Source organism: Sminthopsis crassicaudata, chromosome 4, assembly GCF_048593235.1.
Source record: "Sminthopsis crassicaudata isolate SCR6 chromosome 4, ASM4859323v1, whole genome shotgun sequence".
In the NCBI taxonomy this organism is placed as follows: Eukaryota; Metazoa; Chordata; class Mammalia; order Dasyuromorphia; family Dasyuridae; genus Sminthopsis; species Sminthopsis crassicaudata.
In genome coordinates this window covers 290,843,722-290,858,413 of record NC_133620.1, presented here as the reverse complement: position 1 = coordinate 290,858,413, position 14,692 = coordinate 290,843,722, and the positions used below count along the sequence as shown (strand labels likewise).

General features: G+C 46.4%; 1 protein-coding gene and 1 long non-coding RNA gene across 7 annotated transcripts; one reads left to right on the top strand and one right to left on the bottom strand.

The window, feature by feature from the left end:
• Positions 1–441: 441 nt before the first annotated feature.
• On the bottom strand, positions 442–2,421 carry LOC141566584 (uncharacterized). The gene is made up of 2 exons (XR_012489359.1): positions 2,248–2,421; positions 442–1,996 (listed from the first exon to the last, which is right to left on the bottom strand). It is a non-coding gene; the product is annotated as an uncharacterized LOC141566584 (long non-coding RNA).
• A 91-nt stretch (positions 2,422–2,512) lies between these two features.
• Positions 2,513–14,023, top strand: BRD2 (bromodomain containing 2). Of its 6 annotated transcripts, XM_074311326.1 has the most exons (14): positions 2,517–2,930; positions 5,112–6,510; positions 7,996–8,299; positions 8,574–8,666; positions 8,896–9,033; positions 9,745–9,883; positions 10,041–10,255; positions 10,351–10,728; positions 11,253–11,381; positions 11,567–11,809; positions 11,958–12,220; positions 12,455–12,759; positions 12,909–13,031; positions 13,152–14,023. In XM_074311326.1, exons 5-14 carry the CDS (start codon positions 8,923–8,925, stop codon positions 13,280–13,282), a joined length of 2,037 nt encoding a protein of 678 aa, XP_074167427.1. In that variant the 5' UTR covers positions 2,517–2,930; positions 5,112–6,510; positions 7,996–8,299; positions 8,574–8,666; positions 8,896–8,922; the 3' UTR covers positions 13,283–14,023. The 6 variants fall into 6 exon arrangements, with proteins under 6 accessions (XP_074167423.1, XP_074167427.1, XP_074167425.1 ...); XM_074311322.1 differs by lacking the exon at positions 8,574–8,666 and having other exon boundaries at positions 2,513–2,930; XM_074311324.1 differs by lacking the exon at positions 8,574–8,666 and having other exon boundaries at positions 7,939–8,299.
• Positions 14,024–14,692: the final 669 nt, after the last annotated feature.

Below are 14,692 nucleotides of genomic sequence, written 5' to 3'. Positions count from 1 at the left end.
TTCAGTGTAATCACCACAAGTACAGCCAGGTGTGAAAGTCCAAATCCTTTACTGCCTCCTTCAAAGTCCTATCTCCTTCACTTGGGGATCGCCTAGTTTTCTTAGAGGCCTACCTCTTTCCTTGGTTCTAAGAGCTTGAGCTCCTGCCTGCCTTTTCTGGCTTCTGAATCTCCCCAAATAAATCCTGGCTAAGGCTCCTAGCTTATATCATTTACACAGAATATAAACCAATCATTATATCACTAGGAAACCATTATTTGTTGAAGGATTAAATCAATGCTAAACTAGATTTAACCATTGTCTCCTCAATTCCACTTAGTACCTTGTAAGCATCCTTTGTTTCAAGTTCAGAGTTCTGGCCCATAATAGTATTTGTTATATTATGAATCCTCCCTGATGTTCTGCTGGGCAGAATGCCAACGCTCTTTTGTTTTGCATTGATTTTCTGTTTTTCTTGTTTCTTTAAATAAATTTGGAAATAAACATTTGTTCTTTATTCTTCTCTCCACATTTATTTTTCTGTCTCCTGACACAAAAACCCTATCTTCCATAAAGTCATCCCCTCTCAAGTAAGTAATATCTTTATTATTTCTTTTGTTATTCAGTCATGTGTGACTCTTTCATGACTCCATTTGGGATTTTCTTGACCATGATACTATCCAAGTTTACCATTTCCTTTTCCAGTACAGAGGAGTAACTAAGGCAAGTGGTGTTAAGAGATTTGCCCAGTTAGTAAATGTCTTTGGCTAGATTAGAACTGAGGAAGTTTTACTGACTTCAGACCTAGCACTCTATTCACTGTGCTTTATTCTTTCTGCCCACCTAGAAGTTTATTTTCAAACTGAGTCACCACGGCATACTATTTTTGAATTACACTTGTAAAACTGTGGTCAGGGGTTTCCCTTGTAGAGGATCCTTTTATTTCCCTTACTCTTCATAGGCCTTGTGTTTGTCACAGGAATTTAATCAACTATATCTTATAGCTGAAATCAGTTCACATTCTCACAAGACACATGTAGAGACAATTTTCCTAGTGGAACGCACAATTAACCAGGAAAGAGGGAATGTGCCATGAGGTAGGACCATGCCATTGAGAAGCTAAACCCATAGCACCTTAAAAAGAGTTCTAACAAGGGGAAAGACACCATAGGCAGAATGCCCTGGTGGGCTAAACCCAAAAGGGATCTAGCAAAGATGGCATCAGTCATGGGCAGATTTACAGAGGAATTTTAACCTCATGGATTTGACATCACAATTCAGCTTTCTGATTGGATACAATAAGGTGGAGCCTCTAAAAACCTCTACAGAGGTTGAGCTTATCTTCAGCTACTCCAGATCTCATTACTGGTGGTCTCTACCTCTGCTGCTTTATGGAATTTAAAGTAAGTAATAGTACAGTCACAATACTTACTGAGATTTAGTCAATTTCCTGACATTTTTCTATGGTAAAACTATCCTAATTCAGGTGTTTCTTGCATGACATATTTTAGACTACTACCTTATGGTCTGAAAATCTTTAAATTTTCTCCAATTAAGTTCACACTTTATTTGATTTCTAGTCTAGTCCCATCCTCACAAAGACTTGCTAGGTAACTACTCTTTGGGGTGCACTTAAGGGAAAGCAGAGGAAAAAACAACGGCCCTTCTCAGAACTTACATTCACTAGGGAGAAACAACACATAAATAAGTAGTTTTTGTACGAGGAAAAGTGGGGGGCATGGAGGGAATAAGACAGACCTTAAAATGAGACTGGAATTCAAAGAGGCGAAGGGAAGGCAATTCCACGCTTGGGGTAGGAAAGGGCCGGGGACTCCGAGGACTGTCAGAGTCTTGTGAAACCAATCTAGACAACTAGATGAAGTTAGACTAGAAGAGCCTCACGTGCCGGTCTGTAGTTTACCCCGGAGGTAATATGGGAAGTGTGCGGTCAGATCAAGTTTGGGAGTTATCAGTTTGGCAGCTGCGATCCCAAGGACACATCAGAGCTGGAGTAAACCTGCATATATATGCTATGAGGTAGGAAAGCCTAATTAAGGCGACCCTGGCAATAATGGAGTCTGTGGCTTGAAACGGTACCCAGAGAGTAGAAATGCACAACCCTAAAAAGTTTCCCAAACAGCAGGTGTTATCCACATTCCGACCCCTCAAATCTAGGCGCGGCGGAAACGTCCAAGTCCAGGCCGGAATGCCCCTCCCCCCCACACTCCCCAAAGGCCAACGCGGCCGCGGAAACTAGGCCAAGGATACAGGTGGTGGCAAAGTCACTCCAGGGTAAAGTGAGGAGAGAAAACTGATTAATCCGCCAGCCTCTTAGCACCCACAACCCTAGAAGGTGGTGAGAGAGACGTCCTAAAGGAGACCAGAGCCAAGCAGCTCGGCTGGCGCGCTCCCTTCTCTAGCGTCTGCGCACCGCCCCCACGGCCTTACCCCCACCCCCACCCCCACCCCCTCGTCGGTTCCCCTCCCCTCCCTTACCACTTCGGACCGCACCCTCGCGCCTGCGCCCTATCCGCACTGGGTTTGCGGTAGCCATGCTGTACCCGGACTAGGAGGAGAGATGGGGGGAGTGCGACAGTCGCTGGAAAGAAGCCCAGATTGAGAGAGGAGACAGTAGCGGAAACGTGGATTTAGGTCTGGGGTACAGAGAGCCCCAGGCCTCCCCGAGCACTCCTAAAAAAAAAACCTACGGAAAACTTGCCCGGATGACTAGTGGAGGGGGCTAATAGCACGTGACCTGCCTTAACCAATCCCGGCACTGCTGACGTGGCCTCGCGGTCCCGATACTCTTTCCCCCCAGGAAGGGAGGGGCCAGGGGTGCCGCCCCCCCACCGCTGCAGTTTCCGGGGGGGTGACACCCCGGATTACACCCTCCCCCCCACTCCGAGGCGAGGGGAGCACCAGAGCCCCCGCGGGAGGGTTGCCGGAGCCAGGTGAGAAAGGCCTTCCTTGTGAGGTAATGTCAGTCATTCAGGTTTTCAGCCAATAGGTAGGATGGTGAAGTGGGGTCCTGGGGGTTGGTGAGGGTTGCGGCGGGGGGGAGGGGGCGAAATATTGTCAAATATTTTGCGCCTAATAGCGTGGGATTAGTTGGGGTCAGTACCGGGGCAAGGGGGCACCTATGGTGGGGGAGGGGAAGTGTCCAATCACCCACTTTCCTATTAATGAGAGGACTGGGTTACCGGTATGTAACTTCCTTCCCCATCGTCCCTTAGGGGTGCAGGAATCCAGAGTGAGGTGAGAACGGAAGTATTTTGAGGAGGGGATTAAGGAGGGGGATTTAATGGGCTGGGGAAGTGAGAATGGTGCCTGCTGCCCATCCCTACTAACTGATGGTTTTTAAATGACCTTTGGCATGGTATTAACCCTGGGAACCAGTTTTCGAGATGCAGTTGTGTTCAGCTTCAGGGTCTCCTCCCCCCCCACTTTTCTTTCCTGATCCTTGCGGGGAGGGTTATAGTACTCCCTTTTGTGTCATTGATGTTGGGAAGCTTGCAGTTATCACATGGCTGTTCTTGCAGGTTATGCAAAATTCAGCTTCGCATTCACGTGTATGTGAGCGCTATCCCCCCCTTCTCCCTTCTTAAGGCACAAAACGCTATGTATCTTAGCTTCATTTTGGTGGGGAGGGAGAGAAAATAAGTCAGGAATTTGGGTTATGTAAAAAGGGCAAACAAGAGGATTCAAGGTCGAGGCTGGGGCAAAGGGGGAAGAACGGAGGCTGGGGCCTGGGGTGGGACCCAGCACCAGAGCCAAGGCCAGAGTCTTCATTTTACCCTTTTGTCCCATTTCACTCTCCCCGAGTACCTCCAATCCCACTGTCAGGCCTTTCCCAAAACGCTGGGCTGGCTGTTTCATTTCCAAAAATATTTTCTTGCTGCTTCAGCGAGGGCCTGTGACTCAGAAGCCCGGAAAGGGCTGGGGAAGAGGGGAGGGATCTTTCTGGTGGGAGTGAATTTTTCCGGAATCGCAAAGGGGGAAAGCTGTTCTTTATCTTTCTTTCTTGGTAGGGCCTTGTGCCTTTCCCTGACCTTCAGGGTAGGCCCTTCCGTAGGCCATTTACTGCTTGGCCCTGAGAGAAGAAGGCACCACAGCAGGAGGGGGGGGGGAAGGGAGGAAGCTTGGCAAAGTTGCTGTGTCACGACTGCAGCAAGGTGGGGGCTCAGGGTGGCCTCACTTCCGAGGGGATCACCTAGGCCTTCCCAAGTTCAGGGAATGAGGGGCACCCCTGCCAGCTTCCCTTCCCCACCCACGACATCAGCCCAGGATTGTCCCTGTTTGTGGTCGATGAGGAGAGAAGTAAAAGAGGCCACCCACTGGCGGCCATCTTAGCATCTAGAAGGCCCAGCCAGATCCTGGCTCTGAACGCAACCAGGATTCCCAGGCCCTCCTCTAGTGTCACCTCTTTAATTTCCCTAAACATCAATTTCTGGGAGGCCAGAGGCGACAAGGATTTGAGATATCAAAGCCTTATACCCCCAATGGAGTCCATTGAGAGGAGCCCCCTTAAGGAGCTGCAGGACTAGTGGGAGATGCTCCTTTTTTTTTTCGTGGAGAAAAGCTTGAAAATGGCAAGTTAAACCCCGCTAGAACTATGGAAAGGTTGGGAGAGAAGGAGCTCAACAATGGCCGACGATGTTAGCCATGGGCAGTGTGTGGTTTTCTTTTGGCTAGGTTTTATAGCTTGACTCCCTGGCCATGCAACCTGGATCGGTGGCCGGGCTTTAGAGCCGCACACTTTTAAGTCCTCTATGTGGGGGCCAGTGGAGTGTGGAGTTTTGTTGAATTCTATAGTGAACTTTTTGTTCCAAGCTCGTTTTACCGCACCGAGGATCGCAGGGAGGTCTGTGAAGAGAGTGAAGGGCAGGAAGGGGGAAGCGGGAAGGTGTCCATGAAGCAAGGTTTTCATTTATAATGGAGATTTTGTGCCCTTAGCGGATTGTTTTTAAGTTATAACAGAGAAAGAGAATTAGGGTCTTAAGGAATTGGTTTTTGGAAATTAACAGCCACGGGAAGGACGTGGGCCCCTTTCACTGCCGTGTTCCTAGGACACAAAGCAGGCCGTGCTCTGGTATCCTTCCCTAAGATGGCGTCTCCTTACTCCCTTTTTGCAGGGATCCAACTGCTGTAGCTGTAGCGTCTTGGAGAACAACAACCAGTCGCATCCAACTGCCACGCCCCCGCCCGGGCGCAAGACCAACGACGCCCACGTGGCCCCCATCCCTATTCCCCCCCCCTTCCTTGCCCATCGCCCGTTTAGCCAGCCAATAAGAGAGCAACGAATGGCACTACCCATCCCGCCTTCACCAATCGCTTGGCTTGCCAGACAGATTTGGAGGAGAGGAAGACGACGGCCGGAAGGGAAGGAGCTGTGGGTGTGGGAGACCCCACTGCTCTTCAATGCCCTCCCTTCCCCCGACCTTCCTCCCGCTCTTGGGTCCCGGGACCATCATACAGCCTATTGGCGCCCTTGGTGGGCGGGCTGTGGCTTCCTTATGGGCCAATGTAGCGAAGCTCTGCCTGGTGACTGAAACAGAGGAGGCAGGCCAGTGATGTCATTACTGTAGCCCACCAATGGGGAAGTCGCCCGCGGAGGGGCGGGCTTCTAGGCCTCTCCTACCCCCGTGCTTGTGCGCGCTTGCCGGAGGGGAAGTCGCGAGCACGGTGGTGAGCGGGAGCTACGGAGCTCCGCCTTCTTCCCCGCCCCCCACCCCCGACTATATATAAAGGGGCAGAGCGGAGCTCAGCGGCGCCATTTCGCGCTGGAGCTGAGCGGCCTGTAGTCTGGGGGAGGAGTATCGGTCCCACAGCTACTGGGGTGGCACAACTCTGGAGTTCGCCATTACAATCCACATCCATCCGCTCGGAGATGTCCCTTGGCTTGGCCTGGGACCAACTTTGGCGAGTACTGCAGACCCCATAGAAACCTTTCGAGCTACCCTCTCTTGGGCCCCGCCCAATACGCCGAGCCTTTCTGCGGCGCCTTCCCGCCCCCTCCTCTTCCCTTAAGAGATCAAAGATGGAGGCGTCGGCGCTCTAATTCCGTGCCCATCCGCTGCCATCCGATTCCAGAATCGGCTTCTAGACACTTCAGCCATCCGTAGCAGAAAGTTAGAAACCGGGACACGCAGCATCAGGTCGTATTTAATTGGCAGTGTTAGAAATCTGGGCTCTGTTGCTGGGCCCGAAGAACCTCCCTCTCAGATCCCTAACTCGTTCGCCTCGACTTTGGGCCGCCGCCATTTTCCAACCGGCCGCCGCCTGAGCTGCGCGCCGTGGCGCTAAGGCCTCCTCCAGGTGCTGCAGAGAGGGCAGTGCATTGGTGCCAGGCCGTCCGGGGTCGGGAGGAGCTCCCCGGGGGGGCCGAGAACAGCCGGCCCCCCCTCCTGGGTTATGCAGGACACGGTCGGACTGGGGCAGAGGGGACCCGAGGCCATCTGGACTTGCTGCGGCTAAGGACGGTGCAGAATCCCGGACTGCTAGGATGCTGCAGAACGTGACCCCCCACAGCAAGTACGTCTTAAACGCGGGTGTTGAACTGTTGTATCTGGAGCCGCGCAGCTAGGTTTTGGCTGGGGTGAAGGGTAGGAATGGGCTCTTTTGTGGAGAGATGAGCTGCCCTGTTTTTTTGTCAGCAGAGCTGACCCAATTTATGGGTTTTTAGAAGCTTGGGATGGGCGGATTTAAGCTTTTGGATTTTTTTTCCCGGGGGTGCATGCTGTCTTAAATGCCGGTTGTGGGGGTGTGGTGGGGATGAGTTGCTTCTGTGGCACATTGACAGGTGGGAGTTGAGAGTCAGCTGGTTCTTAGTGGTTCCTGTGTATTGGCTGAGATCCTAACTGGTTCAGTGTAAGGCTTTAGCTCTTGGGTTGTGTTGGGTTGCCATGGCGATGGTGCTGTGGGAGCAGACAGTGGACTTGTTTGGTGTTTTGGTGGGGAAGCATACTATATATTTTATATATAAAGTTAAATAGTTCATTGTGGTGATTTTCTTGTACACGTCCTTTCCTTTCCAATAAAGCTTCAAAATCATAGTGTTCTTGATTTAATTTGATGGGTCTGAAATGTAATTGGTTTAAGATATTCCTCTGGAGGAAGATTTTATTCCAGGAGCTGTGTACCTCAGTGCCCTAGTTGTGTTTTGTAAACAATTAAAAGGCTAGTTAATCAGCATTATAGATCCTATGTCCCAGGCACTGTGCTAAGTTCTGCATATATAGTCTCAATGAGTTCACAGTCTGATAGGGGACATGACATGAAACAATTGTGCACAAACAAGGCACTTTTCAACTAAACAATTTTTAAAAGATAGTAGTAAGGGAGCCATTTTCACCCATTCTCCAGCCCTGGACTAAATTAGGGCCTACCAGTATTAGCTTAACGAAACCAACTTTTTTTTTTTTTTTTTTTTTTCCAAAAGAGACATCTATGTCATGCCTTTTTGGTTAATATATTTTGGAATTAGTTATAAGAATTGCTTTTGCTGCCTCTGACTTTGATCTTACTTCATGAACCTTTTTGTTGGTGGTATTAAAGTTTATGCTGCTTGACTTGTAACAGCTAGACTCTTAAAGTAACAATGAAATCATGTTTCTAAATTAATTTGGTCTTTTCCTTATTTATCACCATCTGTGATAAGGTGAACTTTACACTTCCAGAACTGACCAGAGTTTCTTTCCTCTGCAAAGAGGGTACAAGAGTATTTTTGTTTTTAGTACCCTGCCTTTTTTGATATCATGGGCTTTGTTCTCTAGGGCTCTGGGCCTGAATCCAAGTGATCATACACCATTCAATGAAATCAAGTGAAAATATTTGTAAAACTCTTAGTGCAGTGTCTGGCTCTTCCTAGGCACTTTGTAAATGTTAATTTCCCATTTCCCTGGACCTGTGGTAGTTTTATTCCCAAATGGGAATAATCCATTGTTTGTTTTTTTTTTTCAGACTCAATTGGAATGCTTAAACTATTCCCTTCACTCAACTCAATCTTTTCTCCCTCAGGCTCCCTGGGGAGGGGAATGCGGGCCTATTGGGCCTGGGCCCTGAGGCAGCAGCCCCAGGGAAGCGGATCCGGAAACCTTCTCTGTTGTATGAAGGATTTGAGAGCCCAACCATGGCCTCAGTGCCTGCTCTGCATCTTCCCCCTGCCAATCCACCACCCCCTGAAGTATCTAATCCCAAGAAGCCTGGTCGTGTCACTAATCAGTTGCAGTACTTACACAAGGTGGTGATGAAAGCCCTGTGGAAGCATCAGTTTGCCTGGCCATTTAGGCAGCCAGTAGATGCCGTCAAACTGGGCCTGCCGGTGAGTAGAGTGCCTGGGATGAGAAGAAAGTGGAATAAGGTGGGGCTTATTCTGTATGAATGGGGGGGGAATATTAGAACAGGTGCTGCGGCCCCCAAGGGTATTATCAATCCCCCATGATTAGAAGATGGGATTTCTCCCAAGTACTCTACTTTAAAATAAAATATTGTAGGATCAGTTTAGATCCTTTTTTGCCTTAGAATACCTCTCTTTCTCCTTTGATCATCCCTAGCATATGTCCCTCCCTAACTTATGACCTGGCTCCCTTTTGCAGATTCCCGCCTGGGGTTGGGAGAGGACCACGGTGGCTAATATCCTTAGCTTCTTCCTACCCCTCATGCTGCCCACGGAATAGCCAGCCCCAGAGGTAATGTCACAGACCTCCCAGAAAGGGATGGGAATAAGAGGGTGGTTAGGGGAATGATAGGAAACTTAATGGAGGTAGAAATCAAGTCCCAACCTTTCTCCTTATAGTTGGGGGTGGGGGCCGCAGTTTAGGGATAGGGCTGTAAGCCCTTTAAAAGCCTAGGGTGTGAGTGTGAATAGAGAAAAGTGAGGATCCATTTAATTCTGAGATGTGCAATTTCTTTCCCTAGGACTACCACAAAATCATCAAGCAACCCATGGACATGGGAACCATCAAACGACGCTTGGAAAACAACTATTACTGGTTGGCCTCTGAGTGTATGCAGGATTTCAATACCATGTTCACCAATTGCTACATCTACAACAAGGTGAGTCCACCTCCATTGATATGTATGCCATTTAATAGCTCCAGGTACTATCAGCTTTCCTCCAGGCTGATTTGGGAAGTTCTATTGCCACCAGTTGGGCCTTTAACAGGAAGGTTGGAGTATGTAGATGAGCGCTCCCTTTGTGAGCAGGGGGTTCTCTTCTTTTCCTGCCCCCTTTAAGATGTCCCTCATGTTCTCATTTTTCCTTAGTTCACCAAAATTCTGCTTTGCCATCTGGGTTAACTTTCACTTCTAAAGTAAAGGACCTGGACTATGGACACCATAGCAATAAAAGAAAAAAATGATTGAATTCTAGCCATTTCTTACATAAATATAGAGAAATTAAGTATTTTGCCTAGGATCTCAGTCATTAGGATGCAAGTCTAAACTGCAAAATGCTTTTTTTCCCCCCTTTTTTGTTAAACTTTCATTAAAAAGTTTTAAGCGCTAAAAAGTGAACGCTAATCACTTTTCAGAGGTAGTAGTTAACACTTAATGGGGATTATTATAATCCTAGGGAATCTTTACAATAAAGGAAATTTTTTCCTTGAATTTTCTCCATAATTTATCACTTGTTTTATCTCCATGGAATTGCCTTAGTTAGGTATCAAGGTAAGCATCCAAGGCTCTTAAATAATTCCCTAGGCCTGGGAGCTTTGTAAGGAGGGAAATTTTTATTCCCCCTAACAATTGTTGGTTTTTCCCCAATAGCCCACAGATGACATTGTATTGATGGCACAGACACTAGAAAAGATCTTTTTGCAGAAGGTGGCACTGATGCCATCTGAAGAACAAGAACTGGTGGTGACCATTCCCAAGAATAGCCACAAGAAGGGGGCAAAGCTAGCAGGTAACATGGATTGGTAGTTTGGGGTGGAAAGACATTTGGGCTGGTAGAACAGAATGAACTCCAACTTCACTGATGGCTTGGACACAGTCCAAGAAACAAATTTTATAATAGCTCATCTATTACCTATTTTTTAAAATATATTTATTTTATTCACCAGCACTTCAGAGCAGCCTCACCAATGCCCACCAGGTGCCTGCTGTCTCTTCTTTGTCTCACACACCTTTGTATGCCCCATCACCTGAAATTCCCACCACTGTCCTGAACATTCCCCATGGCTCAGTCATCTCTTCTCCCCTTCTCAAGTCTCTGCACTCTGCTGGCACCCCTTTATTAGCAGTTTCTGCAGCACCTACTGCCCAGCCACTCACCAAGGTGAGATCCTACAAATTTCTTGTTGGGAGTAGAATAGTGCACTATTAAAAAAATACCCACCCTCCTTCTGATTTCCTTCCTTTTTTTTCTTTTAGAAAAAGGGGGTGAAGCGGAAAGCAGACACCACCACGCCAACACCAACAGCTATCCTGGCTCCTGGTTCCCCAGCCAGCCCCCCTGGGGGTGGCCCAGAGCCCAAAGCAGCCAGGCTGCCCCCTACACGTCGGGAAAGTGGCCGTCCCATCAAACCTCCACGAAAAGACTTGCCAGACTCCCAGCAACAGCACCAGAGCTCTAAAAAAGGAAAGCTGTCAGAGCAACTGAAACATTGCAATGGCATTTTAAAAGAGCTTCTTTCCAAAAAACATGCTGCTTATGCCTGGCCTTTCTATAAGCCTGTGGATGCTTCAGCTCTTGGCCTACATGACTACCATGATATAATTAAGCATCCCATGGACCTCAGCACTGTTAAGGTACCTACTTTAGGGGATAGTTTGGAATACTCAGTCTCAACAATTAGATGTTTATATATCTATGCCTGCCCAGACTTTTAAAAAGCACAGAAAAGTTAGGAATTGGTTTTTGTGTGAGGCAAATATCCTATTATCTGAAGCAGCTCAGTTTAATAGTTTGGTTTTAAGAGAAAACTATCTTCTTTGCTAACAGTGCAATGTATGCATTGGTTGAAAAAAAAAAGTAGAAAGGAATATATAATAAGAGGGATAATTAGATGTCTTAGTCTCAGACCTTTTGTTAAAGTTATCTAGAAAGATAACTTGCAGACATGATAGCCCTCAGCCAGCCAAGTCCTTTGGCTTCAAATTTAGATTTGACTGTGGACCTAGAGATCTTGGAGAAAATCTCTCTTAAGGGTGAGGCTATCCCTACTGTGTTGTATCTGATATGGGACTGTCATTTTAAGGAAGAGGAAAAAAGTGTGTTATCTTTCCTAGGTTGAAGTTTTAGGTATCCTTTAACATAATCTTCCTTCCCATAGCGAAAGATGGAGAACAGAGATTACAGGGATGCACAAGAGTTTGCAGCTGATGTGCGGCTTATGTTTTCCAACTGTTACAAATATAACCCTCCTGATCATGATGTTGTTGCCATGGCACGAAAGCTACAGGTAAAGTTTAGAGTTGGGAGTCAATTGAGGATGAATGTGGGCAGCATTCCCTTGATGACTTTTTCCGTTTCACAGAAGCTTTTAATAGCAGAATATGTGTGTGATAATGGTCGGTGCCTGGGTGTGAACAGTTGAAGGTGCTATCTCCAGTCCCCCCACTAGGATATGTTTATCTTTGTCTTCAGGATGTGTTTGAATTTCGATATGCCAAGATGCCTGATGAACCATTGGAGCCAGGACCCTTACCTGCCTCAACTGTTCTTCCCCCTGGCTTGGCTAAATCATCTTCTGAGTCCTCTAGTGAGGAGAGTAGTAGTGAAAGTTCTTCAGAAGAGGAGGAAGAAGAGGAGGAAGAGGAAGAAGAAGAAACTGAAAGCTCAGACTCAGAAGAAGAGAGGGCCAACAGATTGGCTGAGTTACAGGAACAGGTATTGTGCATTTCTGACGGTTTTTATAAAAATAGAATTTACATTGTTATTAAGGTGGAGGGATGTTTCCTTGCCTTGATTCCACACTAATATTAATCAGTTGAGTAATGGTTTTTCTCCCTTGCATTTTTTTTTTCCCTACCACAAGCTTCGGGCAGTGCATGAACAATTGGCTGCCTTATCCCAGGGGCCAATTTCCAAGCCTAAACGGAAACGAGAAAAGAAGGAAAAGAAGAAGAAGCGGAAGGCAGAAAAGCATCGGGGGCGATTGGATGAAGGTGATAAGAGTCCCAGGCTGCCTCGCCCACCACCACCCAAGAAATCCTCAAAGAAGGCAGGTGGTGGTGGCAGCAGTGGTCCTGGGGCAGCAGGGCCTCCCAGCTTTGGTCTTCCTGGAAGTGGTACCACCAGGTGAGGGTCCCAGATAGAAAATTAGTGGCCAATTAGGATTTAGAGTGAAGTGTGCTGTCTCTAGTTGGACTTGCATGTTTAGATGCTTAGATTTCATCTGTTTCCCATCTACATATACTATTCCACCATCAGCTTTTGTTTTGAAGGTGAGAGAAGTACTTAGGACAAGGAAGGGTGAATGATGAACTTTGATTTTTTTGCTGGGTATTAGTGTACTTTGTTCCCTCTCTTTAGGCCTCCAAAGAAGGCGATGAAGACAGCTCCACCACCAACAACTGCTGCTTATGATTCAGAGGAAGAGGAAGAGAGCCGACCCATGAGTTATGATGAAAAACGACAGCTGAGCCTGGATATCAATAAGTTACCTGGAGAGAAGCTAGGTCGTGTAGTACACATCATCCAGGCCCGAGAACCCTCACTCCGTGACTCAAACCCTGAAGAGATTGAAATTGATTTTGAGACTCTCAAACCATCCACACTTCGAGAACTTGAGCGCTATGTTCTTTCCTGTTTGCGGAAGAAGCCAAGGAAACCTTATAGTGAGTGTGTAGGAGAGATACTATATACCTGAGAACTGTGGGCTGCTGGTGAAGGCAGTTCTAGTCTGCTAGAAAATGAGTCAAGGGTCATAGGAGGGGAAGTTTGGAGGGGCCAGGGGCCTGAGATAAACTTCTCGTTCTGTTTCTAGCTATCAAAAAACCTGTGGGTAAGACGAAGGAGGAATTAACTCTGGAGAAGAAAAGAGAACTTGAGAAGCGGCTACAGGATGTGAGTGGTCAGCTTAATTCTACCAAGAAGCCCCCAAAGAAGGGTGAGTAAGGAGCACAAGCAGAGGGAGATGAATTGTATGGGGTAACTTTCCCTTACATGAGTTTTTATTAACATCACTACTGGGGTCACCTTCACTCCCATGTTACCTTTCATATTATAGCAAGCGAGAAAGTGGAGTCAGCGCAGCAGGTGGCAGTATCACGCCTCAGTGCCTCAAGTTCCAGCTCAGACTCCAGCTCATCATCTTCATCATCTTCTTCTTCTGATACCAGTGACTCTGACTCAGGCTAAGGGACCAGGCAGCAATGGGGCAGGAGGCTCTGCAGGACCGGATTCCCCTAGCCCTCTCCAGAGGTTCCTTCTAATTGGATTCCCTCCTCATCCCATTCCCTCTGTGTGGGAGAGCTGGCTCTGCAAGGGGGGAGGGATACATGGACAGTTCCCCCTGAGGGGCTTCAAGGGACAGGAAGAGGGGATTCCCCTTGGGCTTGAAGCTCCCCATTTAAAATAGACTGACTTGTGGGGAGGGGTCTTGGGTAGGTATTAAGGTTGGGCTAAAAGCCTGAGGCCACAACTACCAGCTGCCTACTCCCCTCCAAGGGCCCTGTTCTTGAAGTTATTTGTTTTAATTTATTTTAAATGGTGCAGGGTTGGGGGAGGTGGGGCTGGGGGGTTCCCCTAGAATTGGGGGAGGTAAAGAGGGGAGCTTTTTTTTGTTTGTTTGTTTGGTTTTTTTTTTTTTGTTGTGTTTGGTTGTGTTTTGTTTTGTTTTTTGTTTTTTTTTTTTTTTTTTTGGTTTTGTTTTTTTGGTTTGTTTTGTTTTGTTTTTTGGTTTTGTTTTTTTTTTTTTTTTTTGGTTTTGTTTTGTTTTTTACTTTTTTTTTCTACCTATCCCTACATCCTATTTTGTTAGGGCCCTTGGGGTCATACCTTCTCTCTCCAAGAGTCTTTTTGAGCTAAGTCCTCTACCTTTTCCATGTGTCTGTTGATTCTAACTTGTAAATAAAGAAAATATTATTCAAGTTGAAAAAATTGTCAGGCTGGGCTTTTTTTTTTGTTCCCCTTTGATTATATCCATTGCTGATAACACTACTCGCTTAGTGTCATTAGTACTATAGGCAAGGTTTAGGAGAGCTTCAGGTTTAAGAAACAAATAATGAGAAGATTTTGGAAGATTTTTATTCCTTACCATACACAAACATGTAATATATACCTTTATCTCTTGGCTTAAGAAAAAGGTGGATAGGTAAAACAACTAATATGTAACCGTATACTAAATATCAGTTCAGAAATGAACTATACCAAGTGCAAGGGACTGAAAATGAAATACCTGCCACTTAAAATATAAGAATTTGATTTTAGTTTTTACTTGTATTTTTAGGAGAAAGGCAATAAAGGTAATAGATGTTTCAAGTTATTTTTTTTAAGTGAATCAATAGGATCTGCCTTGATTCATTTTTAAAAATAACTTGGGTTATTAACACATTAATATAAAAGTATTAATGCACTGCCAGGTAGGTATCTCAAGATGGTATAATAGGAATATATAGGAAATCTCTGCTCTCCTGTAATCTGGCAGGAATGGTAAAAAAAAAAAAAATATTCCAATGTGCTTCAAGTATATTAAAGAGCAGCATTGGCTTCTCATCTAGGTCCTTTTTGTACTACTAGAATTACCAGAGGAGTATTGGGGACAAAGAT